This window comes from Phaethon aethereus (assembly GCF_964289735.1).
Source record: "Phaethon aethereus genome assembly, chromosome: 25".
In the NCBI taxonomy this organism is placed as follows: domain Eukaryota; kingdom Metazoa; phylum Chordata; class Aves; order Phaethontiformes; family Phaethontidae; genus Phaethon; species Phaethon aethereus.
In genome coordinates this window covers 6,184,215-6,212,146 of record NC_138601.1, presented here as the reverse complement: position 1 = coordinate 6,212,146, position 27,932 = coordinate 6,184,215, and the positions used below count along the sequence as shown (strand labels likewise).

Below are 27,932 nucleotides of genomic sequence, written 5' to 3'. Positions count from 1 at the left end.
GTACAAAAATAGAGGGGGGCCCAGCAATGCACCCGGGGGGGGCCGGGGCAGGACACGGGCCCCCCGGGAGTCCCTGCACCCCGGCCAGGGGAGGGGCGGGGGGGGCAGTGGGGTGCCAGGGGAAACCCGGGGGATGCGCCCGGGGTCCCCAAACCCGCCCTCCCCGGCCCCCCCCCCCCCCTCCCCGTGCCAAGGGTGGGGGGCAGCGCCCAGCTGCGCCCCCCACGAGGCCGGGACCCCTGGCCAAAAGTGCGTCAGTGCTGGGGGGGCCGGGCCCCCCGGCGGCGTGGGGGGTCCCCGGGGCGGGGGCCCCCCCGGCCCTCACTGGCCGCTGGGCTCCAGCTTGTAGGAGAGCTCGAAGAGCAGGTTCTGGTTGTCGATGACCCGCAGCTGCCGCACGTAGGCCTTGGTCTGCAGCTGGCCCGGCGCGGCCTCCGGCTCCAGGCCTGGGGGGGGGGACAGTGCCGGGGGGGCGCAGGACCACGCAGCCCCCGCCGTGGGGCTGGGGCTGCGGGGACGGACGGGGCGGCGGCGACGGCCGTGCGTGTCCCCCCACCCGGCGCGGTCAGCCCCCTCCCGCCGCACCGGCCCCTCGCCCCCCCGCCCGGCCGGGGCTGCGGGGGTCCCGGCCCCCCACCGTACTCACAGAGCGGGCGGCTCCGGTACTTCCGGATGGTTCTCACTTTCTCGGCGATGCAGTGCTGGGGCAGAGAGCACCCCCCGTCAGACCCCAGCCCCCCGGGGACCTCTTGCCCCCCAGAACCCGGGGGACTGTCCCCCCTCCAGGACCCTGCTGCACACCCCAGGGCACCCCCAGCACCAGGGACCCCACCCCGGGGACCCTGTAGCCCCCAGGTCCCCCCCCAGGCAGAAGGGCCCCAGCCTCTCAGTGGGGTCCCGCTTCCCTGGCCCCACCCCGGGGGTCCCTCGGCCAAGTCACCCCCAGCGAGGGGCACCCACCAGTTTCTCCACGTTGACCAGCCCGTCCAGGAGGGTCTTGCTCCCTTCGTGCAGGAAGGTCAGATCTGGGGGCGAGCAGGGGGTGAGGGGGGGCCCCGTAGGGCAGCAGTGGGTCCCTGGCCCACCATGGGGTGTGGGCAGCCCCCACAGCCCCTCACCTTTGAGGATGAGCGGCACGAAGGGGATGAGGGGGGGTTTCATCTTGGCGAGCACCTCCCGGTAGGTCTTGTGGTTCCTGCAAGGGTCCTGGAGGAGGGGAGGGGGGTGTCAGGGCTGGGAGGGGGCAGCTCCCCATGGGTGCCAGCACCCTGCCTGCCCTGCCCTGGACCCCCCCGCCGCGCTGGCTGTCCTGGGCACAGTGCCATGGCCGCCGCTGGTGTTCTGGGGGGGCAAGGACACCTCGGGATGGCGCAGGAACGTCCCCTGCCCACCAGCTCCCCAAATACCCCCTGGGGGCACGGGCGCTCCCCCGACACCCGTGGGGTGCCCAGGCACCTCTCACCGTCAGGTTCTCAAACTTCCGAAACAGGTTCTTGAATTTCCCCGGGAGCTTCTGCAAGACAAGCCCAGGGGGAACCATGAGCACCTGGGGGGGGGTCCGGGAGCACCCAGGGGGGTCCGGGAGCACCCCACAGCCCCTCACCTCCCAGGTGAGGCGCAGGCGGCTGACGGCGGCGTTGTTGAGCCCGATGATGATGGCGTAGAACGAGAGCATGTCCTGGTTCTGCTTGCATCTGCGGGGGGAGCGGGTGAGAGGCGGGCAGGGGACCCCCCCCACACCCCGTGCCCCCCGGCCCCGCACTCACATGGCGGCGATCTTGATGAGCTTCTTGAGGAGGTGGGCGCGCTTGCCCAGCGACTCGCAGAGCAGCAGCTCGGTGCCCACCCAGTGCTGCACCTCGCTGCACCGCTGCAGCAGCAGCTCCAGGTTGGCCGTCTCCCGCCGGCCCCGCTCCCCGTGGAACACGTAGTCCACGAACTCCAGCTGCCGGGGCGGGGGGACACACGCGCATCGTCAGGGCCCCCCACCACAGCGCAGCCCCCTCCCAGCCCCCCGGCTCCCCCCCACCTCGTGGATGCAGCGGAAGAGCTCCCAGTGGAAGGCGGTGAGGTGGTTGGCGATCTCCTCCGGCTCCGCGCGGTGGATCTCCGTGTCCCCCGGGACCACCTGGATCTCCTCGGGCAGCGGCACCTGCGAGGGGACGCGGACGCTCGGGGGGGTGCCGGAGGACGGGGCTGGACCGGGGGGGTCCCGCCCTCTTCTGCTCAGGGGGTCACCGTGGCCCCGGGGCTGGGGGGTCCCCGGCACGGCGCGGCGCTCACCAGGGAGTCGAAGGTGTCCCTGGTGCAGGCGAAGAGGTGGCTGTTGATGCCCAGGGTGGTGAAGACGCACTCCTCGCTGGGCTGCAGCACCGCTTTCTCTGCGGGCAGAGTGCAGGCAGGGGGTCAGCTCCAGCCAGACCCCCGTCCCTGCCCGCAACCCCCCCCGGCCCCGCGGGCACCTCCGGAGGAGGCCATGGTGACGAGGATGAGGGCGTCCTCGCGGGCACTCTGCTCCTCCGAGTACTGCAGCTTCTCGGTGACGGAGGCCAGGATGTCCTGCACCGAGGCCGAGAGGCGGCTGCGGATGGTGACGTACGAGTGGTCGGGCATGTACACGCGGCAGAAGACTGGGGAGAAGGGGGGGGGGGGGCGTCAGGGCCGTGCCGGACCCCGCGCGCCTGCCCAGGGCGCTCCGGAGCCCCGACTGGGGAAACTGAGGCATGGATCAGGCACGGCCCCTTGCAGCCGCTGGCGGGTCAGGGAGGGGACGCCGGCACCCGGCCACGGTCACTCACTCTCGTCGGAGCCCCGGAAAGCCACCCGCGTCTGCAGGCACGAGTCGATGCGGCGGAAGTGCCTGAACAGCGGCTTCACCTGCTTGTTTGGGGGGGGCGTCTCGTCGGCCACCCTGTGTCACCGGCACGGGGTCAGGCGGGGCCCCTGGGCACAGCCAGCACCCTTGGGTGCTGCACCCCGAGCCCCGCCAGGGTGCTCTGCCAGGACGGAGGGCCAGAGCCCCCACCTGGGTCCTTGCTCATTACCGAAGGGCTGCTAATGAGCTAATGACCCCCCCAGCTCCTGGGCATCCCCAAGGACCACAACTCCTTCTCCCTCCCGGGTGCCCCCGGACCCACATGAAGCCCCTGACCCCTCTGGGGACCCCCTGCCCCCCCACTCACTTGAGCTCCACGGTCTCCACGAGCTGGTGCAGCTTGAGGATCTCGTCCTCCAGGTCGTGGTAGAGGGACGTGTCCTTCATGATGAGCAGGTAGAGCTCCTGGGGGGGCGAGAGGGGCTCAGGGCGGGGCGCTGCGGGGAGCTGGGGGGGCCGCAGGCCGGGCACCCACCTTGATCACCTTCCCGGCGCTCTCCTCCTCCTGCAGCAGCCCCTTGTAGGTCTCGAGGAAATGCAGCAGCACGGCCAGCACGGCCCGCTTGCGCCGCAGCCCGGCCCCCTCCTCCCAGCGCGGCGGGGGGCTGCCCGCCGCCAGCACGAAGGTGGCACCGTCAAGGAGGTGCCACGGCAAGGAGAGACCCCGGCCACCCACCAGCACCCGCTGTGCCCCGGGCACCCCTTGCGAGCGTCTTTGTGCCCAGCCTGGTGGCAACCTGCTGCCTGCCTTGCACCCAGATCTATACGCCCACCCCCATGGCACCCACATGCCCACCCTCACGGCACCCCAATTCCCTCCCTGCGGCTCCCATATGCCCCCCCCATGGCACCCTGCTGCCCCCCTCCTTGCACCCCCATGCCCACCCTTGTGCCCTCCTGGTTGCATCCTCACGTTCATCCCTGTGACACTCTCACGCCCTCCCCGTCCCCAACCTCAGACCCCTCCCCATGCCCACCCTCGTGGCAGCCCTCCCCACGCCTGCTGCCCCCCGTGTGCCCCCCAAGGATATTGCTGGTGCAGCTGCTGCAGGAAGCGCTCAGTGGGCAGGAAGAGCGAGTGCGTGAGCACGATGTCATCCAGCAGCGACTCTGGGGAGACGGGGGGCAGGTGAGGGCACCCCGCCCCACACAGCCCCACCGCTGACACCCCCCCGCTGACACCCCCCGGCAGAGCGAGCGGCTGAGGAGCGCGATGCCGACTCCCAAGGCGATGCTGGGAGCCACCGAGCCCCACGCCGAGCCCCCCCGTGCCTGGCGCTGACTCACGGACCCGCTCCCAGCCCCCTGGGGCAGCTGGGTCCCGGGAGGAGCGCGGCGCAGGGGCAGAGGTGCCGGCAGGGCAGGACCTGAGCCACGACGCCCCGGCATGCCCGCCAGCCCCGGCGAGAGCCTGGCTGCGGCCAAACCGGGACACGGCTCAGGGCAATGGGGAAACCGAGGCAGGCAGCGAGGGCACGTGGCAGCAGCAACTGTTTGGCAGCCATGCACAAGGCTCACCGTGCCGGTGCCGGGGAAGCCGGTGTCTCCAGTCCGGCTCTCTGGGCCAGCACAGGCGACACTGGCCCTCGTGTTTTGGCACGGCATGGGCGGCTGAGCCAAGGGGCCAATACCGGCGGCGGTGCCCATCAGCGCCAGCACCCAGCCACCACCATGACCTTTGGACGAGGCACCGCTCCCTCGCCCAGCCCCAGAGCAACCCTTGACCCTGGGCCCTGAGCGGGTCCCCAGCCGGATGGGTGCCCAGGGGGCTGTGCCCGTGTGCCCAGGTACACCGTGGCTGTACCGGGGACCCACAGAGGCCCACAGGACCTGCCCCCACAGGAGGGGCTGTGCCAAGGCTCCCCCCCAGATGCCCCTTTGGCCCTGGCCCATTAACCCAGCCCCAGATCCGTGCTGAGCCAGGGCTGAGGCTCCCGCGGCACCACCGCGCCAGGGCACAGCGCCCACGGGGGATGAGCGGCCACCGAAAGCGGGACACGGCAGACTGGGGCGCAGGCTGGACCCACGGGCCCCCCCCAACCCGGCCTCCCAGCACCGCAGGGCCAGTGCCCCACATCCAGCATCCTGCACCCATGTCGGGGCGGGCAAGGGCACCAGCAGCATGGGGGGCCCCCCCGGGCAGGCATAGGGCCCCCAGCCCCCCCTGCTCCAGGTGCAGCCCCCTCCTGGGGTCTGCCTGGGGGGCAGAAAGAGCCGAACACCCCCCTCCACCCCTGCAGGGCGCAGTCCCCTCCAGCCTGCCTCAGTTTCCCCATCCCTCTGCAGCCCCCAAACCGTCCCCCAGAGCCGCAGGAGCCACGAGTGGGTGCAGGGGTACTTTCCCACGCCTGGAGAGCGTGGCTGGTGGGACACCCCGGACTCCCGTGCTGGTTCCTGCCCCGCCGCTCCCCGCCAGCCCAAGCACCGCAGGGCCGGGCCTGGCAGCATGTCGGTGCAGGCAGAGCCTGGCACTGCCAGTCCCGTCTCGCTCCCGCGTGTCGGCGAGCCCCACCCCGCCACGGGCGTCCCCGGAGCGAGGGGCTGGCGGCGGGCCGGGGTGCCCCACTACCCCCCGGGCACCCTCAGCTCCGCACCCCGGCAGCGGGGACCGCCGCGGCGTGGGAGCGCTCGCAGACCGGCTCCCACCCGGTTCGGCGCAGCCAAACCCACGCCAGCACCTCGGCGCGGCGGCACCGGGGCACCGGGGCGCCCGCCCCGCTGCCACTCCCGGCGGGGCTAATTTCAGCGCCGGGAAATCGTTAAGGGTTCACCGGGAGGCTGGTGGCTCCGCGCGCTGCGGCGGCAGCCGGTGCCCGGTCAGCTCCGGCCTCCGCCGGGCACGGCGCTGCCCCGCGGGACGCCTGCCCACGCTGCCGCCACGGGCCCCGCGGGCCGGCGGGGACCCAGCCTGACCTCGCCCCCCCCGAGCGGGCACCCGCCCGTGCCCCTCGCCCGCCCGCCCCGCCGGCGGCCCATCAGCCCCCCCGCATCGCCCGCCGCATCGCCGGGCACCCTCGCCGCCCCCCCGCGCCCCCGGCCCGCGGTACCTGCTCCGCAGCCGCGGCCGTGCGCGCCGCCCGCCGGCAGCCGCTCCAGGAGCGCGGCCAGGAGCCGCTCGGGGGGCGCGGGCGCGGCGGGGGCGCAGCCGCAGCAGCGGCGGGCGGCGGGCGGCGGCTCGGGGCTCGGCGGCTCCCGGTCGCGGTCGCCGCCCGGGGAGAGCTCCTCGGGGGAGCGGAGCGGCGCCTCGGGCGGGCGCAGCTCCAGCCAGCGGCCCCCGCCCCCCGGCTGCGGCCCCGCCGGCCCCGCCGGCTCCTCGGGGGAGGCGGGCGGGCGCGACAGGCTCTGCCGCCGCGGCCCCGGCCCCGATCCCGGCCCCGATCCCGGCCCCGGGGCGGCGGCGGGGCGGGCGGGCAGGTGCGAGCCCGGCTTCTTCAGCAACTTCTCCAGCGGCTTCATGGCCGCCCGGGCGCGGCGGCGGCGGCGGCTCAGGGGGCCATGGGCGGCGGCGGCGGCGGCGGCGGCGGCGGCTCCGCTCCGCTCGGCTCGGGCCCCGGCGCCGCTCCCCGCCCGCCCCGCGCCCGCTGCGCCCCGCGGAGCCGCCGCCAGCGCCCGCCCCGCCCCGCCCGGCCCCGCCGCCCGCACCTGCCCGCCCCCGCCCGCCCCCCCCGCCGCCGCCGCACCGGGCCCGGGCCCGTCCCGGGGATGCGGTGACGCCGGGTTCCCCCCCTCGCAGCGCCGGCGCTCCGGGGGTACGGCCACACGCCCACGGTCACGCACAGGGCATACATCGGCAGAGCCCCCGCGCGGCACTGTGCCACCCCCACGCGCTGTCTCACACCCGCGTCACACGCCCCGTCCCCCAGCACACCCGCGCGGCCCCCCCACGCCAGCCCCGGGGCCCACGGGACAACCACCCCACGGTGTCCCTCCGCGGTGTCCCCTCCGCGGGGGGCGCGTCCCCAGCTGTGGGGTGCCCCCCCCCGGCCCAACTCTCTGCTCCCCGTCGCAGCGTGGGAAAGGGCCGGGGGTGGGTGCAGGACCCCCCACCCCGGCGCGGGCACCCCCTGGGGCCGGGGCCGCCCTGCAGGCAGGGCCGGGCAGGTCGGGGCAGCTGCCTGCGCCCCGCGCTGCCTGCCAGGCCGGGAACAGGCCCTGCCGGGCTGGCAGGCCGGGGCAGGTGCCGGGGCAGGGCAGGGTGGGCCGCGGCGCCCGCCCGGGGCAGAGCCGCCGTGCCCCCCGCCCGCTGGGTGCCCAGCACCCGCCCTGCCCGGCCCCGCTGCCCCCGGCCCAGCGCAGCGGCCGGGGGGGCGCGGGGCCCGCGGCAGCGGCCCGGGGCGGGCAGCGGTGCTGACGGCCACGGGGGGATGGATCCTGCGTCCCCCCCGCCACCGGGTCCCGGGGTTCCTTTCCTGCAAACCCCTGTCGCAGCCCCTGCGACAGCCCCGGCGTGGGACGGTGGCAACGGCCGGGGGGGGGCACGGCGGGTGCCCCCTGCCCGGGCACGCGGGCCCGGGGGTGTGGGGAGGGCTGCAGGGGCCGGGGGTCCCGGCGGCTCCCGCTTTGTTCCCGCTTCGCCTCCACCCGGCAGTTGCTTGGCAACTCCATCCCCGCGGCCGCGGGAAAGCGGCAAAACGCGTCCCCACGTCCCCATCCCCGGCCGCACGCGGCCCGGCACGGCCTTCCTCCGCCCCGCGGCACCCCCACCTGCCCCACCAGGCCCCGGCGCCCCGACCCCCCACGTCCCCGAAACGCTGCCGCCCGGCCGAGCTCCCCCGTCCCCCCTGCCCGGGGCGGCCGGAGCCGGGCGCCAGCGGTGCGCGCTGGCCGGGCTGCAGCCGCACGCAGAGGGGCTGCTGCTGGCCGCGGAGGCTGGAGGGGAAACTGAGGCACGGGGAGGTCACGCTGGCTGGCGGCCACGCAGGCAGGAAGGCCCCAGAGCATCGTGCCGAGGGCCGCGCTCGCCCCCCGGATACACGTCCCGGCTCCAGCCCCTCGGGTCGGCATGGACGGGGGCACTGCTGGCGCGGAGCGCGCTATTAGCTTAATTAATTTGCTGTTATTTCTCCTAACGAGCTGGGATCTGGAGCAGGCGCTTCCCTCCCAAAGCCTGCGCCTCCGTTTGCAGCCGCGTTGCGTTCCCCCGCCCCGGCAGCCGAGCGGGGGGTGCGAAGCCTCCAGGCACTGCTCAAAACAGACCTTGTGTAGGAGGGAAAAATTACACCAAGGGAAAAATCCCTCCCTGAGCCAGCGCCTTAACCCACTTCCCGGCCGCAGTGCTGGGAGCAGCATCTCAGCATTTGGGGAGGGCCCCAGTGGAGGGGCTTCTCACCCGGCCGCTGCTCCACGAGGTCCCCGCGAGGCTCTGAGCCCTCTGCCAGGGAGGGAAACTGAGGCAGGGGTGCTGGGGAGGGAAGGGCAGCCTGGCTGCAGGGCAATGGCTCCTGCCTCTGCCATCGATGGGCTCTGGGACCCCAACCCCTCTGCCAGTAGCGAGGGCAGGAGCTGGGGACAGCTTGCAGGGAACAGAGGAAAGCGGGGGAGCTGGGGTTCCCCTGCCCTCCCAAGCCCCCCTCCGCTGCGGCGCTGGCAGGCTCCAGGCAAGCTGTGCCAGCCCAGCTGCAGGAGGGCAGGCCCCACAGCAGCACTCCCTCCGTATGGGGAGCAGGGTACACCGGGAGGCTGCAGGAGGGGCGTACGTGCCACCCACCCCCCCGTTTGCCATGGGAAGCCGGGCCACGGGCCAAAGGAAGGCTGCGGTGGCGGCACAGAGGCGGAGGGAGGCAGCGCGGCACAGAAGCGCGCGGGCGGCAGCTCCCACACCACCTACACACCAGTTGTTCTCTCCCCGGCGAGCAAGGCAGCGGGGAGAGGAGGGGGCTTGCTTCTGCGCCAAGTCCCGCTGCCGGGGTTAGGCTTGGGGACGGGCCGCAGCGGCTCCCCGGGGACGCCGGCGCAGGGACGAGGGCGGCTGGCACTGGCCGCAGAAGAGCCGCTCTCCCAGTCCCACCAGGAGCTCCCAGACAGGGGAGAGCAGCTCCTGGCACGCGGCCGAGCTTTCTGGCAGCGCGGTGGGACACCAGACCTACCGGGGAAGCGCACATACGAGCTGTCCCTGCAGGCATCAGAGGAAGGAGAGACAAGAGAGATGGCTACTTCCTAAAACGTATTCTCATCTGCGTGCCGATACAATGCTGGTTACAAATGTGCACTCCTAAGGGACAGGAATCCAAATAAACAAAACCAAAAACCCATCACAGTGTTGTAAGGTCCAGGACGTCAGTCACGCGAGCGATATGTTAACGATACATTTCAGCCTTAAGGCAGAGAAACAGTTACATTTAAAACAGGAGGGACTGCTGCTTTTAAAACATCGCTTTGACACCTGAAGTTAGGTACAAAAGGTCATCGAGTTACAAACAACAAACACAAAAGGTATTTCTGCTGGAGAGCCGGGCATGCATGAGACGATCTCGACCAGAGAGCGGGCAGGTGGGCCGCTGGGCACCCCTCCCTCGCCGCAGATGGGGATGGAGCTCGGAGCGGCGACGTTCTCCCTCTCGGCGCGTGGCCTGAGCCGGCAGCTGGCACTTCCCCACGCTGCCCCAGCACGTGCTCGGGGCGAGCGTCAGGAATCGGCAGCCTGCCTTGCCAAGTTTTCTAATGCAATTTGCAAACGGCTGCGAGGACACGGCCAAGCCCGGGCGTGACTGGGAGCCGGAGCCGCTCCGCCTGGCCACGGTGCCAGCAGGATGCGTGCTGCAGAGAGGCGGCGCAGCGCTGCGGCACGGGCGAGCCAGCCGGGCCCCGCTTGGCACACCCAGCGCTGTGGTGCCACTCGCCCCGGCAGATCAGCCTCCGAATCCGAACGGGGGAAACAAGTCGCCGAGGTCCCCAGGGGAACGCTGGTTTACGTGGTAGCAGGCACAGGGCTGAGGTGCTGCCTCCTGCGTCGGGAGCCCAGGCTGGATGCGGCGGGGAGGGTTACAACACCCCCTTCCACTTCCACCGCAGCAACACCCAAGCGCTGGGAGCAAATCACTCCTCTGCTTGCCCTGTCTAGCTGGTTTGTCTGCTGGCAGGGCTGCTCTGGCAGCGCCGAGGTGCCTGGACGCCCGTAAACCTCCCTCCCTGCCGCCGATTTGGCAGAGGTGCAGGAAGCGAGCGGGAATCTCCCCCGGCTCTGCGAGGTGTGCTCGTGGGGCAGGGAAGGGGGTCGCCCCGTGCTCGTGCACACGGATTCCCACCTGACGCGAGCTGAGAGCTTGCACACGCACGGACAGAAACTGCCAACGACACCAGCTACCACCAGGGCTTCTTCGGAGAAAGAAACGGGAGGAGCTTCTCAATTCAGTGGTGACTGCACGGCCAGCGCACTCCTGACAGACTCCTATCGCCCAGCTGCCCTGCCTAGGCTTCAACAATGGCAGAAATAAATGTGCTAATTTAAAGGGAGAACTGAAATGAAGAATTAATTTATCAGCTGTCTCCACGGGGGGGCAGGGGATGTTTACGTTCTGGTTAGCCAAACAAATTCAAGATACCCAAAAGAAACAAATCAGCTTTACTGAAGGAGCTGGTTCATTTCTTAAATAAAAACAGAGACCACAAACAAGCCAGTTGAGTTTAACATCCTAGAGGGGGAAAAGGGCAGATGTTTAGTAAAAGAGCGAAGTTGCGAGAACTTGTGGCCAAGGACCGACTCTGGGGGTTGATTCTTCGGAGACCTCTGTGCCCCAGTGAGGGAGAGGGAAGGAGGGCAGATCGGCAGTGGCGAGGTGGTTTTCAGGAGGGCACCAGTAAACCAGAGAGGGAAGGTGCCTGGCCCTGAGCACAAGACGGTGCAGCTGATTTCATCCCGCTGCCTCACCTACGCACAGGGAAGGAGCCTTTCCCAAGAAGGAGCTTCCTCCTTGCCGAGGTGCTGGGTCTGGCGTTGGGATTCCCACGGCTGCATCCCTATGTGTTGCTCCTCTCCTTTGATTTTTCACCTTTGCTGTCCTGGTGGGGAAGAAGAAAGAGGAGCAGAGGCTGAGGCTGCCCCACCACAAACACCACGTGGGGGTTGCGGCGCTATCGCCAGGGTCCTGCGAGCAAACACCCTCCACACCTGGGTGCCAAAACGCAACCACCACCCGCCTGCGCCTCTGGCTTCCTCCGTGCCCCCTCTGGGCACGACCCGCTCCCTTCAGCCAAGCTCTCCTCATGGTTAAACACTTTTCCATCGTGAGGCCTTTCAAAGGGCACCTCAAACAGATGATCTTGCAGTGGATTTACAAACACCGCATGCAGCTTCCCCATGTACAGGGAAACAACCGGCACATGCCTGCTCAGGTCTGGGCTTGCCGCGACTCGGGCTCGCTCAGCTCCCATACGCTAAGCAAGGTTTGAAAAAGCAAACCAAACACACACGCACAGCTCTCAGCACTGGAGCGAGGAAACCGTTCCCAGCGCAGAGAAATGGCTCTCATCTCTGGAAAGCCTTTAAGTCTGCTGCCTGAATTATCTACTAAAGTCTTGACATTTATTCTTCCAGAGAAGCCACTGCCTCCTAGCTTAGGACTGGATTTTTCTCTCTCTAAAGTGTTCTGTTTTCTACCCTGAGCAAATAAAACAAAAAGCAAGAGTCAACTTTGGACTTACTTTTTACGTGGGTTTAGTTTTAAAGTATTTAGAAACTCAAATTAACTGGAGCCCTGCTTACCACCTGCAACGAGAAGCTGAGGTTTGGGACATGTCAAAGATTAGACAGTTTAAGATTTCCTTGGAACAACATATTTTTCGGACGGGAGAGGGAGACTACAGCATCACACACGCCCCAGCAGTACAGCATCACACATGCACAGACTCACACCGAGGGGACGGTACCTCAGGAGGTGGTGGCTTGATAGTCACAGGCTGGGACGTCCTTCGAGGTGGAGAAGGCTTGGGCTGCACTTGCTGCTGGACAGTGTTGTAGTACGTGACCCCTCCGTACACCTGGGACTGGGCCTGCATTCCCCAGAGAGCAGAAACGTCAGCGCGCTTTGCTGCGGGGGGCGCAGAAAGCTGCAATCCCTGCGAGAGCACCACGTGTCCCCGCCAGCCTTTACGGCACGCAGCTGGGCCGTGAAAAGATGCCCCCAGCTAGCACCGAAGGCGAGTAGCCACAGGGGCGTGGGGGCTGATTTGCACCACGCTCCCCAAGGCTATGAAGAACAGCAGCACTTCCAACTCCCGGTGGACCCTCACCTACCCCTGCCCCTTACCAGGGTCTCCCTGCTCTCAGCAGGGTGGGCAGCTACAGGCTGCAGCAACCCACAGCCACACCGCACTGAGGTTCACGGCAGATGGGCTTCCTTCACCCTGCCATTTCCCAGCTGCCACATAATACCTGTGCTTTGCCCCAGCAGCAGCTACCGTTTGTCCTCACGGACAAGGCAGGTAACAATTCCCTTTCGCACCGAGATTGCCCCCCAGCTGCCCCGGGGGCTCGGGATCTGCCCCAAACGCAGGCCAGCTCCCTGCCGGGGCCGCAGGAATCAGCCCAGGGCAGCAGGGATCAAGCCCAGGGCAGCAGGGATCAAGCCCAGGGCAGCAGGGGAGGTCAGAGAGGTTGCAGGGCTCAGGGAGCATGTACATCTCTCGCCCGCCACTGCGTGTCAGCCGTGTGCCGCTCGCACGGCGGCCACGGGGAGCAGCGGGTTCCTCCTCACGACGCCCACAGAGATCTGCCTCCTCGCTGCCCAGCAGCTGCTGCGGACACGGAGGTCGGACACCGAGCAGGAAAAAACAGCCCCGTGCCAGTGACACCAAGGGCTTTCTCGGCCGGTGCCTAAGAACAGCACCGGCCAGTTTCCAGCCTCCTGCCTCCATTTCAAAGGAGGAAGGACTTTGAAAGCAATTTTCAAGGTGTCCTTGGCTTAGCAGGGACCTGGAGGGGCCGTAACGATCCACAGGCTCCTGGCAGACTGTCTCCCTGTTCTGTAGGGGAAGAGCTTAATCCTGAGATCCACCAAAACAGGCATTTCATCCCCTACACCCTAAATCCAGGGTAGCTGCGCGGCAGCCGTGGGAGTAGCCCTTTTCGGTTACCCACCCCAAGCAGAGAGGGGGATGACAGTAAACAACCTCCCACCACGGAGCAGCCCAGCTGCTCCCCATCCTCTCCCAGGAAGCCTGAGAGAATACACCCCCACACCACAGGATCCCATCTGCTCTCGACAGCTCCTGCTCAGGACAGAGACGCACAGCGCAGCTGGCTCACCTGCGTGTTGGAATAGAGGTGAGGAGGGGGCGGAGGGGGCAGTGCTCCCGGCGGGTAGGGATAGCCAGGATTCCCAAAATTCATGACTCCAGGAGGGGAGAAGTAAGTCGGTGCAAGCAGCTGCTGCGGCGGGGGCTGGCCCGGGGGCATGGAGACTGGCGGAGGGTACAGCCCAGGGTTTGCCATGGGGGCTGGCGCCTGGTGGGGATGTAAACCTGGGAAGCGACAAAAAGAAGCTGAACATGATGTCGTGTGTAAAGCCAGGGCGTCCGGCGGAGGGACGGGGCTGCTACAACGCCAGCAGGTCAGCATGGCTGCGCCTTCCCCGCTGCAGCAGGAAGAAGGAGGACGTTGCTCAGAGGCCTTTCCTGCAGCCACGAGCACCCCGCTCTTGTGCTGGGAGGGGAAAAAGGGAAGTGCTTCCCAGCACAGCGGAGCACAGCCCCCTCTCCGACACCAAGGTCTCGATTTACTGGAACCGGACATGGCCCCGGTCAGCACATCCACTTCAGGAAACAGTCTTTGCAGGCAAGATAGACAACATGCCAATTCAACAGCTCTCACTTCTGCTTTTCCTTTCTGCTCTACAAGCAGCAGGGACTGAAGAACCAGCCTAGCACAACAGCTGGCAGAGCCAAGCACCCCACTGAAGGGGAAGGGACTCAGCCAGGAGGGTCTGCACAGAACCTGCAGACATCCGGCTAGAGGCTGCCAAAGCATTCAGATCATCTCAGTCCTGCGCTGCCTGCAAGGGCTGGAAACATCTATTTTTCTTTCCTTAAAATTTATGTCAATCCAGCCTCACTGCATGAGGGAAGCAGGTCTCTTCCATGTTGTAGAAACAGGGAAAATGGATTCCCCCAGTGACAGAGGCTGCGCGAAACCAGAGTTATCTGCTCCCCAGCAGAGGCTGAGCTGCCCCAGGGCACAATCGCAACATCGGTACCTGCTGCCCCGTGCCCCACTGGGGAGCTGGTTCCTCACCTGGATGAGGGAGGTGCATTTCTGGCTGTACGATCATCCCTTGGGGCGGCAGCGGGGCTGGGTTCTCATTGTGGGTGTAGATTGGTCCCTGGAATTGTACTGCAACACACAACAGTTGGTAAGGAAAAGCTCCACCGAATTTTATTCTACTGCAGCAAGTCACACACACCCCCCAGCCAGCTACTGTTACAACAGTGCTGCAAGCTACATTCCCATCGGCACACGCCGTCTACCAGCCTCACAGATGCTACGCACTGCCAACAGAAAAGGCTCCTACTCCCTTTACAAAGCAGGGGAATACTTGGGGAATTTCTTCTCCAACACTAAGTGCTGGAGTAAATTCCTAATCCATCCTCAGTCTTGTTCTGTAATTCTCCTCGCTCTTAAATCTCAAAGACATTGCTCTGATTTCAAGTTAAATTTAAATCCTCGTTCTCATGAAGAAAAGCAGTGTCCTAGAGTCCTTGCACAGGGAGGGGAGGCGGTTACACCGATCGTGTTTCAGTGGGTTTAAACACCAACCAGGGAAGCTCAGAGCAGCTTTTTAGTTACCATACGGGACAACGCAACAATACTACTTAGAAAGAACAGGGAAGACAAAGTCCCAATCTGCCCAACCCTAACAGGAGCCGGGGGAGCTCCTGCCCCAGCTGCTCAGGTCTGAGCACACACAGAACCTCAGGAGCGGGAGGGAAACACTCACGTGGGTCGTAGTAGTGCCCTTCCATGATGCTGATGTGCATGGGGGGGGCAGGCTCCGGCACCGGCGGTCTCTGCCGCTGTGACGAGTAGCGTTTGACGCGGCCCCCCTGCACCGCCTGCAAGAGTCCAAAGGCATCGACGAGGGTCAGCGTGAAGGGCAGGAGCCCGCCCTCCAGCAAGGGAGCACCGACCCGCTCCCCCACCAGCCCCTGCAAACCTCTATCTGGGTCACACAGTAAAAACTGTGAACACCCACAAAAGGGAAAGGCTGAGGTGTCACAGGCAGCCTCTAATTACTCCAGCCCAGAAACAAATAAATGCTGGGCTTCTGCACTTCTAAAAGCAAGAGTCACACTCCACGCAACATGCTTTACCATTTCCTCCATCCTGTTAAACTGAGGTGGTGGCCCAGTTCCCACGTGCATATGGTTAGGAATACCTGAGGAAGAAACAAACTGGTTATTATGGTTTGCATTTGCATTTGTTCCCAGTAAGGAGCCACCTCACCTGCCGAGGGCGCTGCCAGGAAGCGTTGGTCTGGCCCTGTGAACGCCGGCAGCCTGGGGACCACAGACAGGCACGGCTCTTGCTTTCATGATGAGAAACCTTTTCTAGCAACTCATCTCTTGGGTTACAATTTTAAATATTTCAGTACAAATTATAAGCTGTTGTGCCACTGCACAATCACCCACACTGCTCAACACCTTTTAAATCTTGCTAAAAAAAGAGTAAAATCCTCCACTTGAAATCCAGGTCCTTACCTTAGCTCTGTTCCTGCAGAGTCAAGGACTCTGCAGAGTAGAAACAAAGATCCACGTGGGACTGGGTAAGCTGCAGTTTAAACTCTCTACAGGGTGTAACCACTTTATCACTGGCTCCTTTTAATTCAAACAACAAAGTTCCGGCACACATTTAAAACCACAGTGCCAAACTGATCACAGGTGATTCCAGGGGAGCGAAAGTGGACAAAACAAACACTGAAAGCGCCCATGGACCACTGGTATTGCAAGTACACGCACAGGCACGCATGCTGCACATACAGAATGACCTGATGGCTGGCTCATCTAGCCAAATGCCTCCCAGAATTAATTCCTACCTTCTCTGCTAGGAAGAAACAAAGGGACAGTAGTGTAATACCTCCTTCTTACAGACAGAAAGTGGTCTCCTACCTGCAGTCTAGAGCTGTCTCATGGTAAATTTGTTAAGATGCTTTATTTTTAAGCACCAAAAGAGTACATAATCTCAACTGCACATCACAGCACTACGGAACTCTCATTCTAGTGGTGTGTTTAAACCTGTCTTCTTGCCTCTGCAGTCAAGACCAAGGATCTGTTCACACAAAGATTTTACCAGTCACATCAGTACAAGATGACTTATGGTTTCATGACCTAAACCTCAAGAGATGCTTATGAAAGCAGCAAGTCGCTTTTCTTCTCCTTGCTCCAGTTTTATTTCCCTTGGGAAGGGCTCTAACACTCCCCAGAAGGCGACTCTAATTCTGTAAAGAGATAATTATACCTGAATGACCTCTCGCATGGATGCTCAACTAGAACTCAGTCCTTAGCTCACACGGGGGTAGCTCTGCCACACACCCCTCCCTCAGCCAGGCTGCCTGCTGCTGCAAACAGATCAGCGTCCTCCTACCAGGCACAAGTGAATTTGCCAATCCCAGTCAGGCCTTAGCTAGCGGCAACCGAATCCCAGTGCTAGGAAATAAGCTGATAAACAGAGGGGAGTTCCCTCCTGCCCCGGAGCAGGACATTACAGGAGCCCAATTATTCATGGTCCTTACCTGCCAACTGAGCACAACGCTCCTTATCTGCCGAACTCTGACTCTGCTGCAGCAGCTGGTCTCACCGTGATTCACACCGCATAAAGTCCCTGCGGCCTGTTCCGCACACAGGCCTTCAGCTTCAATTCTAGTTTTACATCCTTACCAGCCCTAATTCAAGTCACCTACATTGGAATGTTTAATTTCCCCTTTTTCTCTTCTCTTTTGTCCCCTCTAACCACCTCTACTGCACGTTCTCAGCAGCATGCATCGCCATCACGTACGTACCCTGAAATCGGACTCAGGCAGAGACAATTCAGCTCTGACTACACGAATGCAGAACTGCTTTTGGCTGGGGCTGCAGTGGAAAACCAACAAGGCTGCACTCACTTACCCCTCAGCTCCCGGGGCTGTATGAACTGCGACTGCCCCGGAGTCCAGTTCTGCTCCGTGAGATTCATTTGGGTCATCTCTTGCTCAAGTCCATCCAAGCTAGATTCTACCGGTGACTCCCAGTTACTGGTCTTGGCTGGTGGGGGGGACGTCTCGGCTTGCACAGGTTTTGGAGGAACAGGAGTCAGCCCTTCCGAAGCGGGCGCTTCGTCCGCCAGCTTCCCTGCATCCCCAGCTTTGATTCTGGTCCTTCTTGCCCGGGAATAAGACTTCTTTTCAATTGGTCTGTCTGGTGGTGGCTGTGAAGAATCAGCAGCTGTGGCTTGGTTTTCCAAAGCAACCTCCTCCTTTGCAGGGCTGCTGTGGACCGCTTCCATCTCAGGTGACTTGTCTCTCGGTGGGGTTTGCTCCGCATGCTTCGCTCGATAGTTGCTCTCCTGTTTCGCTTGCTCGCCGTTTCGAGCCAGATGCTGGATGCTTGCTTCTGAAGCTCGATAGCTTGGACGGGTCTCTTTGTAGCCGCCCATCCTCGGGTAGTTCCTAGGTGGGGGCATCCTCCCTGTACCTGCAGAGCTCCTGTTGGTGAAGGTTCGCGGGGAAGCCGAAGTGCTGTCTGCACCTTGGTGCCTTGGGGGCTTATTTGGCCTCTCGTTGGACCAGTTTGGGTCTCGCTGAGGAGGACTCCCAAACCTGAGGGAGAAAAATAGTACAAACGACTGGAAAGAAATCCCTGGGTGAGAGGTACCATCATGCCTGGGAACCCCTCTCCAGGATGAAGCATCTAGAAGTCCCAGGACCAAGGTCCCACCACAAGGCCAAAGCCAACAACAGGGCTTTCCCTCTTCGGGGCTTCAAACCCACCTCTGCCTGGGACAAGCCAGGCTCTAGTTTGACTTTGCTGCTCACCTTGGTTTGCGCATCCTCCTCGGCTTGATGTCATCGGGGTTGTGAGCTGACCTGATGTCATAGCCGTAAAGCGCGATCAGCTCCTGCCTGGTCTTGGGGGCCTGCTCGTCCTCCCGGAATTTGTCGTGCTCCCAGCGGCCCTCGTCCTTCCACAGCTTCCGCTGACGACCCTTCGGCCTGGAACAGTTACACAGGGAGAACCAAGAAGTTGTTGCAAAAGCCAAAGAGATGTGGCAGCTTCAACCAGTCCCACACACAGAGACTGAGCGTTTCTAGGGCAGGGTGTGCACAGGAGACAGCGGCTCTTCGTCTTCCCACTCTTCCCGCCCAGCAGCTGCTAGTCTACCCGCTGCTGTTGCTGAAAAGCAGCCAGAAGGGTCACTGCTTATTGGCAAGAAGCTCTCCTTGTGGGTGTTCTTTTCTGCACCACCCTCAGTCTCTCCTCCAAGACAAAGAGCTAAAATGTCCTGGCAGGACACAGCAAGCAGGCAATCGAAGGACAGACTCTCCCAGTGCTTCACACTGAAGCAAGGAGCTGCGCTGCCAAACGCTGGCCCGGGAGTTGGCCTCACCCTCCCAGAGCGAGGCAGACACGTGGGGGACACTCACATACCTGACCTCCTCCTCCTGCGTCTGCCCTCGGAGGTCATGCTCAAAGAAGAGCCCTTTGCGCGGGATGTAAGCCGGGTTCTTCCGATCCTCGTCGTCATCCAGGTGCTTAGGAACTTTTTTTCCAACCTTATTCTCAACAGGTTCAGTGCTCTCCTGTCAAAACCAGACAGCTCTTACCACTGCAGCAGTCCCTCTGTGAGAAGCCCTCTGCGGCCCAGAGAATGCATGTTTAACACCTACCTGCCCATCCCCGCTTTGCCTCTCACCAGTTACAGCACCTTTGGAGTCAGGTTTCTCATCCCCTTTCTCTACTTTTGCCGCTGACTCAGAGGAATCATTACTATCCTGCTTCAGTTCCACTTTGGCACTTTCCTCCTCGCTGTAATCCTCTTCCTCTGCCTGAAAGAGCCCCAGTTACCAAAACATGCACCTTTGGCAACAGGTCCCCCAGGAATTTCCCCACACAAGTCCCCAAATCTGAAGTTAGAGCCCTGTTCCAGTTGTTAGAGACCTGACTCTTTCAAAGCAGAGGATTAGCTCTCAAGGTCCTTCCTACCCCTGTACTTTTACAGAAAATGCAAAGATTAAACCCAACACCTGTGCCCACCAACAGTCAGGCTTTCTAGAACAGAGCTGCGACCAGCTTCCCCACAAAGCCACAGCCTCTCACCGCTCCGAAAGGAAAGGGCTCGTGCAAGCCGGGCAGACCAGCAAACCAGGGCCCTCAGACCGTCCCTTCCTTCCCACACTGAGGGCCCAGATCCAGCCAGCGCCGCGCGTTTCCAAATTCCCTGGAGTTACTCAGCTGACTCACTCGGAGCACTCTGCTCGCAGGAGCGTGACCTCGTTTCACCCTCCAGGAGCCTGCAAGCCTTGCTTAGGCTGGAACTGACACTAAAAATAGCTCTGCGTGATTAACAAAAAGACTGCTCTATTTTTCTCTTTCAACACAGCGTATTTGCACATCAACTGCTCCTTTTGTTTACGTTGGGGAAACCCAGACGTGGCATTATTTTTAGGCACAGGAACAGAGTCATCCTGGCATGTCAGTGATGCAATACCCACGCTGCTCCAAGAGCCCAGTGTGCGCCAGCACTGCTCTGCTTCTATGCACGCCGAGCCTCCGGCGAGCCTCTGCGCAGGCTTCCAGGCTTGAAAAGCTGCTGCACAGTGAACGCGGGGAGCTGCCCCTTACCCGCCACGTCCCACCGCGCTCCTTCCTCACTAATGGCAGGGATTAATTCACAAATTAACAGTCCCTACGAGCTTCGATTTCATCGGCCTTGTTGTTTTGTGTTTTCTCTAACTGCTGCCCCCCTCAAGATCCCCAAAACAGCTGTCTCAAGAGAAGGGTTTTCACTAGAAAACCTTCATTGTAACCGTTAGAAACTGTAACTTCTCTAAACTTCATAGAGATGTTACACCTGCAGTCCTGAACTAAAAATCCAGGGAAACCTACAGCCACAGGGTGCTGCACAGGCTGCCTCCCAGGCACAGGCAGGGGGTCTCAGTGCCCGTGAGGTGGGATTTTCTCGGCACACACCTAGCGTAGACCTGCCAGTGCTCACGGGGTGCGTTACCCCTCCAGCTGCTGTACGCAGAAGACAGAGATGCTGCCTGGGATGCTTCCAACCCAGCACTTAGTTTTTTAATCTTAACTAATTCAAATGCAAGAAGCATCCTACACTTCCTTCCACACCCTTCTTGGCCGTGGCACATCCTGCTCCCAGTATCCAACGTCTGAGGAGCCGGGCGTTTTTTTCCCCATACACACTGGCCCTACATCCACCCCCCAGCAGCACAGGCGGCATCTCTCCAGGGCTGGGCCCAGCGCTGGCTGCCCAGCACCGTGGCCCATACGCCAGAGAAGTGCCTGGCGAGGGGCTCAGACTGGGAGAGACCGTTTTCCTCTGCAGCGGCGATGACTACAGTGCAGCGCAGCTCACTCCGAGTCTCTGCACGGCTGGCACAAAGAACATGAGCTGGTATCTTGAGACAAAGGTAATCGCTGAGAACAGGGTCAGTGGAAGAGAACGAAGGACACAAACTGGGTTTTGTGCTAAAATTACGCGAGATGCAGTCACTCGGCAAAGCCCTTAAACACCAGGACAGAGACTCCTCTTACCTCAGAGTCTTCTGCGCTTTCGTAATCTGAGAGCACAGCTGCAGGGGAGAAAAACGAGTTTGGTGTCAGGGCAGAAGCAGAAACACAGCTTCTCTCCACGTGTAACAGGCTGCACTGCGGGCAACCACCAGCAAAGGCGCAGTGAACAGCCCCTCCAAGGGCACCAAAGCGTCCCCGATGAACACCATTGCCAGCTCACACAGGAGGAAGCAAGGGCAAGTTTGGGATGCGCTGTCTCTGCACCCCTCATTTGCCTACTATTATGAGTTAACATCTGGGATGTCAACCACCACAGGACTATTGGAAAAGCATTTTGTCTGGTTTTTACTTTTTGCACATGAACAGCACCCGCAATGCCAGGGAGTCGTTACTCACCATCTCCCTCAATGCCATCCTCGCTTTCCTGCGGAGAGAGGGAGAGAAAGGTGCGTTAGCGGAGGGGAAGGTCAGCAGCTGGGTCCCTGCAGCATCCTACAATCCCAGCCACAATTACGACAAGGTTTGGCGCTGGTCCTACCGCATCCGCCCTTGGAAGTTCAGCTTCGCTGACCAAGCAGGAAGAAACAAATTCAGGGTTCCCAGTACCTTTCTCTAAGATCCTTCTAGAGCAAGCTACGCTAGGGGAACGCAGCTCAAGAAACGAGCACAAACTGTGTTGGCTGCTGGGGGTCTTCAGAGGGAAAAGAGCGGCATGGACAGACAAGCCAGGCTCCCCTCCCTCGATAAGAGGGCCAGACAGCTAACTCGGGAAAGGACAAGAGGATTACTTAAAGCAGGGGCCCAGGAATAACAAGCAGGTGCTGAGCAGGACCGAGCTCAGACAGACATCTGCTAGCGACTCTGGCAAGAGAAACACAACCCTGCGCCCAAGAGGAGACATGGGATGAAGAGGAACAGCTCAGATCAGGGAAATTTTCTAGTAAAAGAACAGACTGATCGAGCTGTGCCGTAAAAACAACTTCAAGTTAAAAATAAAACCAGCCAACGCATTAATGAGATAAGCCCAAATGCCAAAACAACCGAGCAGAAATACGCTACAGTTTGGGAGGAACTTGAAATAACCGGCACTACAAAACCACAAGTAGACAAAATCACACGCAGCCATAAACTGTCAGAGGAGAACTCCCCTGCAGAGGTGGGGACACCAGCACCACAAATTCCCCGTAAAAGGTTTTTAACACCCTCACTTAAAAAAAGGCTGGTCAGAGTTGATAAAGAGCAGAAGAGGCCTGACCGGGCAGCAAACCCACCCGCCCGCACCCCACAGCACGGCCCCCAGGCTGGGGGACGCTCCCCGCCGTGGGGAGCCAGCGGGAAGCCCCTGCCTGGTGCTGGGGGGCCGCGGAGCCCGGCCCTGCTCCCCCGCACGGAGGGAGGACCCATTCCGCGTCCCCAATTCCCCAGCCTGGTGCTCCCTCAGCTCTCGGCCCCGGCCCCCCCGCACCCTAGGTCCCAGTGCCACCCCCCCCGTCCCCTCGCCCCCCATCTGCTCCCCCAGGGCCCCCACCGTCGTCGTCCCCCCGCACTCACACACTCGGACTCGGGGGCGCTCTTGGCCGCCCCCCCGGCGGCGCTCTCGGCCCCGCGGCCCCGCGGCCCAGCGCTGAGGGCCCCGGCGGCGCCCCGCGGCGGGCGGTGCGGCGGCCGGGGCGAACCGGAGCCCGACCCGGAGCCGGATCCCGAGCGGGAGCGGGCGGCGCTGGCAGCCGAGTCGGCGCTGTCGGAAGCGGCCGAGTCCGAGTCGTCCTCGCTGTCCTGCGAGGCGCGCTGCCGCCGCCGGTCCGCCATCTTGGGCAGCCGCAGGGGCGGGCGGTGGCGCGGGGCACCACGGGACGGACTACACCTCCCGGCGGACCCCGCGGCCCGCTGCGTCACCGCCGGCGTCCCGACAGCCCTTGCGGCAGCGAGCGGCCGCGCCTTCCCCTCCCACGCGCCGCTCTCCCCAGCAGGGGGCAGGCGCGCGTCGGGTAGGGCGCCGACGTCACAGCGCGATGGCGTCACACCGGCGGAAGTGACGTCACACGGGAAGACACGACACTAGCACGCAGCATCCGTTTTCCTCGTTTATTGTAAAAAAAAAAAAAAACCAAAAAACCCCAAAACAAAAAAAACCCACAAAACAAAACAAAAAATCCCCAACAAAACAACAAAACCGAGAGCGGGCGTGTCCACGCGTGACACCCACCCCCACAGGCAGGACGGGCAGCGCCCGCTGCCGCTAACACGTTTATAACTTTTTTTTTTTAAAACATATTTCCTTTTTTTTTTTTTAAAAAAAAAAACTTTTTTTAAACAAGTTTCCTTCTGCTCATTAACCTCGGTGCCAGAAAGCAGCTGGGTGCGGCGGGGGGAGCACAGCCCGGGGGGCCGGCGAGAAATAAAACCCTTGGAGGGGGGCGCGGGGAAATGACATGAAATGAGAGCAGCGGCTCTGCTGGCGTTTGTCCTGCCCGAGCTCGGCCGAGGCGCGGCCGGGCAGAGCCTGGCCGGAGCGGGCGGCGTGTGCAGCCCCCTCCCCACCCGTCGGGCAGCGCCAGGGTCCAGTCCCTGGCCCCGAGGGCTCGACTGGGGCGGGGGACGCTGCGGGGCACCAGACGCGGCGCCAGCTCCGGAGCCAACCCAACTCCTCACAGCACATCGTGCCAACCTCAAAACATTTAAATTATTAAAAAAAAAAAATTAAAAACCCAAAATTGTGCGTATAGGATCTCTATTTCACAAAAAAAAAAAAAAAAGTTTTGTATTTAAACTCTCCCCTTCGATCCCGTTACAGCCACTTGGGAAGGGGAAAAAAAATCCCCAAAGAGGCTTCCTGGCACTTCCCGGTTCCCCGCTCCTCGCCGCGGCAGGGCACCGGGCTGCAGCGCCAGGACCCGCTGGCAGCACCCACTGCCGTCTCTTGCACCGCTCGGACACAAAATGGTGTTTATCCCGTTTTCTAACTAAACGTAACAAGAAGGCAGCTGGCGAACATGGACCCCCGGCACCAGGGCCTGGCACTGGTGCTCTCCGCACTCCCACCCGCGGCTCGGAGCCGAATGCCCAAACGAGAGCGAACATGGGCTGCAGGAGGGCAGAGGCAGCGTGCGGAGCCGCGGCGGGCAGCGAGGACGGGCGGGACGGGCAGGCGGGGTCTGGGGTCTGCCCGCTGCTCCCGGGACCGGAGCACCGGTGGGAAGCCTCGGCCGGCAGCCAGCTGGTGCCGCTGGGGGACGAGTCCACGGAACGTGTTGCAAAACGCAAGAGAACAAAACCGGGGTCACGGAGGAACGAAATCATCCGTCAACAAGGCGGCAGGGGAGGGCGGCGGCCGTTGGCACGACCCAGCGATGTACGGAACTCCCGGCAGCTCCGCTATTTCCGGCAGGTCCGGTGCGGCGTCTGCTTCTTCTGCATCTCCAGCCGGCAGCGGCTGCGCTCGTCCAGCCAGGGCAGCTCGAAGTTCCTGCGGGCAGAGCCGGCGTCAGCGCGCCGCAGGGCTGCGAAGCACCGACCCCGACCGCGCCAGCACCCTCCCGGCGGGTGACGCCGAGGACGCCGGCCGGGGCAGCGGTGCCCGGCACGGCACAGCCCCATCCCCTCCCGCCGCCGGTGACCCCGGTACTCACTGCGGGGTCAGTTTTGGTAAGGGCCGGCCAAAGGCGACGACAGGCAGGTAAGGGGTGATGAGCAAACTTTCCACTGTGGGAGACACCAGAGCGTTACGCACGCCCTGCCCGCACGCCCTGCCCGCACGCCCCGCTGCAGGCAGGGCTCCTGCCCGCCCCCCCCAAGCCAAAGGCACTCACCATCATCTGGCTCAGGGAAAAATGAGGTAACTTCAGGCTCCGACTCCTGAATCCCTTTCCTTTTGTACATTCGGAGCTGCAGCCGCTGTAGAATTCTCTGTTCCCTGATCCGCTGAATGTCCCACCTGGAAAAAGCGACGCCCCGGGCAGTGAGAATCCGCAGGCAGCGAGCGGGCAGGTGCCTCGACCCTCCGGGGGGGCTGCGCCGTGGCTGCCGTGCTGGCAGCGACACGGGAGCATCCCGCCTCCGGCGGCGCTTCTGGATCCCATCCCAGCTGCCGGCTCTGCCCTGGGCGACCGGATTCCCTGTCCATCCCCCCAGGTGACACCCCGGGGCCCCTCCCTGTGGGAACGGGTGCGGACCACCCGCTCTGCTGGGCCCCCCGGGCCCCCATCGCCCTCTTTGCTCCCACCTTTTCCTTCGTTTCTCATCCAGCTCCAGCTTCGCGTGCCGTTTGGAAAAGACGCTGTCATCCAGGTTCTGCAACAAGAGGCAGGGATGAGCGTGTGCACCCGGCACCAGATCCGGCTCCTGCGGCCCTGGCATGGCCCCGAGCCGGCAGCCGGAGCTGCCGCGGCACAGAGGGGTCGCCCCTTCACCCCCACCCTCTTGGAATCCCTCCAAGTGCAGCCGGATTTTCCGCGCTGTTTACGCCAGATGAAGGGACGAGAGCTGCTGGCCCCACGGCGGCCGCTCTCCTGGAGCGGTGAAAGAGCCGGGAAGGAGCCTGCGGCAACGCCGGCTCCAACGCAGCCGCCGCACCCGCCGGGGCAGTGCACATACCTCCAGGAGGTCCGAGGGGTTGGGGTCTCTCAGGGGCTCCACGACATGGTCCCTCCAAGACGGAACTGCAGGGCAAGAGGCCAGGCCGTTACCCCGTGCCGGGACCCCCCACGGCCCCGTGCGCCAGCCCCATCCCTGCCGCCTCGCCGCTCCCTTCCAGCCCGTCCCGCCCTTGGGGAGCGCGGCTCGGCCTCCCCAAACCCCCGTCCTGAGCCAGGCTGGGCGATGCCACCGGCTGAGGGCGGCGGGAGCTGCCGGGGGGTCCTGGGGGGAGGCAGAGGCAGGAGGGCGAGCTCATCGCCACCCCCCCGGCCAAGCGCACGAGCAAACCTGAGCCGCTCCGAGAGGAGACGCGCCGAGCTCCCCCCACGCCGGGGTGCTCGGCCATCCAGCGCAGCCTCGCCGGCAGCATCGGCGTCGGCGGCAGCACGCCCAGTGCTCCCCATCGCCAGCACCCGCCACGCAGCGGGACCCGGAGGAGACCGGCCAGGAAGGGGCGACCGGCAGAACTGGTACCACATTCGAGGAACCCGCGCGGCGCAGCAGCGGCACAAGCCAGAGACGCGTTTCCCAACCGCCAACGGGAAGTTGCTTCACCCCTCGCCCAAACGGGCGCGCGGGCTGCTCGGCAAACCGGGCGGCTAAAGCAGAGCGGGGCCAGCAGCCCTGCCCAGTGCGCTGCCCTCGGCTCGGCCGTGCGGGCAGTGGCAGCCCGGCGCGGTAGCGGCCCGGAGCGGGGCAAGCGGGGGACATGGTTCGGGAGAGCCCATCGCCGGCACCAGAGCTGCTACCCAGCGCCGTGGGAGGAGCCGGCAGCACCTCTCCCACCACGACGGGGACTCTGCCGTCCGCCAGCTCTGGGGCGAAGGCACCAAGCCCCGTGTTCCCGGCCGCTGGCTCTGCCCAACGCCCGGCACGCCGCTGCCTGCGCCGTGGCGGGCTCTCCATCGCTTACTTGCTACAGTCTCCTCCTTCTTTGGGGAGGGCTCCCGCAAAGGCAGCGGCGACGGGGGCGGCTGGTGCCAGCGGCACAAGTACATTTCTGTGGTTGAGAGATAGGGCAGGTCGTCTGTCTCGCTGCTGAAGAAGCCCTTCTCCTTGGGGTGGGCACCGGGGCCCTTCGGCGGGGCTGAGGCTCGGAGCGGGGTCTCCAGGAGCGACCTGGGTTTTTCTGGAGTCTCTTGGCTCCGCAGTTCTCGTTTACAAACAGTTTCAGACAAGGAGCCACCCGATTCCTCCTTCCCCGGGGAGTGCTTTGGAGTTTTACTCTTCACTTTCGAGAACTCAGACACCAGTTTTTTAACGGGCGTCTTCCTCTCCGCACTCCCAAACGTCGGCTTCCTGCGGGAGGAAGAGGAGCTGAGCCAGGCATGCGGATCCTCGCCCCACACCGGGGCTACCGGCATCCCCCAAACCAGGGCTACTGTGCCAGGGCCAGCTTTCCGGAGGTGAGAGGGGCTTCCCTTTGGGACGCCCCTGCTCCTCGCCCAGGCTTTTGCGCGGTTCCCACGGTCGACGGGATGCGCTCCTGGTGCCCGGCGGCCTCTCCGAGCGGCTCGAGAGCCAGCCCCACGGATGGTGAAACCATGGGGAAGGCCCTCCCTCCCCCGGCCCCCACGCACCCCCCCGGCGTGGCCGGGCACCCTCTACCTTTTGTGCCCCTTCCCGTTCCTGCCGTAGGGGAAGTGCTTGGGCTGCAGGGTCGGGGGGGGCTCCAGCAGGTCCTGGGGACACTCCAGCGGCAGCTTCTCGCACGCCTCCGCCTCCGGCTTCTCGTCCACCTCGAAGCCCTGGAAGATGCGGTGCTTCTCCCGCTCGCTGTCCTTCTTCACCAGCTGCACCCGCCTTTCCATGCGCTCGATCCGCGCAAGGAGCTGCAACGCAGGGCGAGGGCTCACCTCGCGGGCGCGCTCCCGGGGACGAACCCCGCGGCCGCGCCCAGCCCCGGGCAGCTGCCTGCACGGTGCCCTGCCTGCACATCCCTTCGGCAGCAGGGAAACACCCTGGGCAAGGGCCGACCCACAGCACCCGCAGCCGAGCCATCGCCCGCTCGCAGAAGCGCTCCGGCACACGTGGCGCAGGGCCGGCGCCGCCCCGCCGCGGTGCCCTGCCTGCAAACTGCGCCCGTCCCGGCATCTTCTTGGCAATGCTCAGGGTGCGGGAGCGCGTTTGCGAGGAGCCCCTAAGCGGTGCCTGAGCCGTCCCCACCTGGGCTCAGCCGGCACCGCGGGCTTCCCGGCACACCAGGAGCGCCACGGCTCACGCCTGGCCCTCCCGGCGGTGCCAGGAGGCTGAGGGCAGCGTCTGCGACCAGCGCTGGGTGCCGCGGGCGTCGCACCCCCAGAGCGTTTCACCGCAACGCTGGCAGGGGCCAAGACGTCCAAACGGCACAAAATGGCCACTTGCTCTCCGGCTGCTTCTCCCCCTCCGGCACTGCCCGGCCCCGCGGCAGGAGGGCTGCGGCCAGCTGCAAACCCCGCACGTTCTGAGGAGCGGTTTGGGGGTCTCACCCTCTGCCGCGCCCTCCCCGCTGGCCCGGGGAGGGAGAGGGGGGTTTGTAATTAGGTGTGGGCTGCGTTAGAAAGCAAGCACCCGGCTCGGTGACACCTGCCCTTGGCCACCCGTCCCCACCAGCCCGGATTTAGAGGGGTGCGCTTGGTGAAGCGCAGCAGGGGGGTCCCGGCACCTACCAGGGAGACGGCTGCTGGGGGCACCCGGCCTCGGGGAGAGGAGCCAGGAGCAGCCCCCG

General features: G+C 64.0%; 3 protein-coding genes across 3 annotated transcripts; all 3 read right to left on the bottom strand.

Annotated features, from left to right (window-relative positions):
* Positions 1 to 258: 258 nt before the first annotated feature.
* Positions 259 to 6,331, bottom strand: RAPGEFL1 (Rap guanine nucleotide exchange factor like 1; the record flags this gene model as incomplete). The annotated part of the gene is made up of 15 exons (XM_082010615.1): positions 259 to 446; positions 647 to 701; positions 961 to 1,025; positions 1,119 to 1,206; positions 1,463 to 1,513; positions 1,604 to 1,694; positions 1,767 to 1,945; positions 2,030 to 2,152; positions 2,284 to 2,381; positions 2,463 to 2,630; positions 2,799 to 2,911; positions 3,183 to 3,280; positions 3,351 to 3,501; positions 3,907 to 3,985; positions 5,923 to 6,331. The coding sequence occupies 15 exons, from the start codon at positions 6,329 to 6,331 to the stop codon at positions 322 to 324; spliced, it is 1,893 nt and encodes a 630-aa protein (XP_081866741.1). The 3' UTR covers positions 259 to 321.
* A 4,500-nt stretch (positions 6,332 to 10,831) lies between these two features.
* Positions 10,832 to 23,854, bottom strand: CASC3 (CASC3 exon junction complex subunit; the record flags this gene model as incomplete). Its single annotated transcript, XM_082010401.1, has 13 exons — positions 22,142 to 23,854; positions 20,987 to 21,014; positions 20,612 to 20,649; positions 18,727 to 18,885; positions 18,488 to 18,639; positions 17,875 to 18,051; positions 16,970 to 17,658; positions 15,179 to 15,243; positions 14,806 to 14,920; positions 14,103 to 14,201; positions 13,119 to 13,333; positions 11,741 to 11,863; positions 10,832 to 10,873 (listed from the first exon to the last, which is right to left on the bottom strand). The coding sequence occupies exons 1-13, from the start codon at positions 22,397 to 22,399 to the stop codon at positions 10,832 to 10,834; spliced, it is 2,160 nt and encodes a 719-aa protein (XP_081866527.1). The 5' UTR covers positions 22,400 to 23,854.
* Positions 23,855 to 23,885: 31 nt separating this feature from the next.
* Positions 23,886 to 27,051, bottom strand: MSL1 (MSL complex subunit 1). The gene is made up of 7 exons (XM_082010402.1): positions 26,834 to 27,051; positions 26,146 to 26,524; positions 25,184 to 25,303; positions 24,813 to 24,880; positions 24,400 to 24,524; positions 24,220 to 24,292; positions 23,886 to 24,056 (listed from the first exon to the last, which is right to left on the bottom strand). Exons 1-7 carry the CDS (start codon positions 27,034 to 27,036, stop codon positions 23,966 to 23,968), a joined length of 1,059 nt encoding a protein of 352 aa, XP_081866528.1. The 5' UTR covers positions 27,037 to 27,051; the 3' UTR covers positions 23,886 to 23,965.
* Between the last annotated feature and the right edge of the window lie 881 nt (positions 27,052 to 27,932).

Bases quoted from the DNA above. Each gene is read 5' to 3' on its own strand.
- MSL1 (XM_082010402.1), bottom strand. From the start codon at position 27,036: ATGGAAAGGCGGGTGCAGCTGGTGAAGAAGGACAGCGAGCGGGAGAAG. The intron at 24,881-25,183 runs GTATGTGCACTG...CTCTTGTTGCAG, and splicing joins ACCCCTCGGACCTCCTGGAG to AACCTGGATGACAGCGTCTT. The intron at 24,057-24,219 runs GTGAGTACCGGG...CTCTGCCCGCAG, and splicing joins TTACCAAAACTGACCCCGCA to GAACTTCGAGCTGCCCTGGC.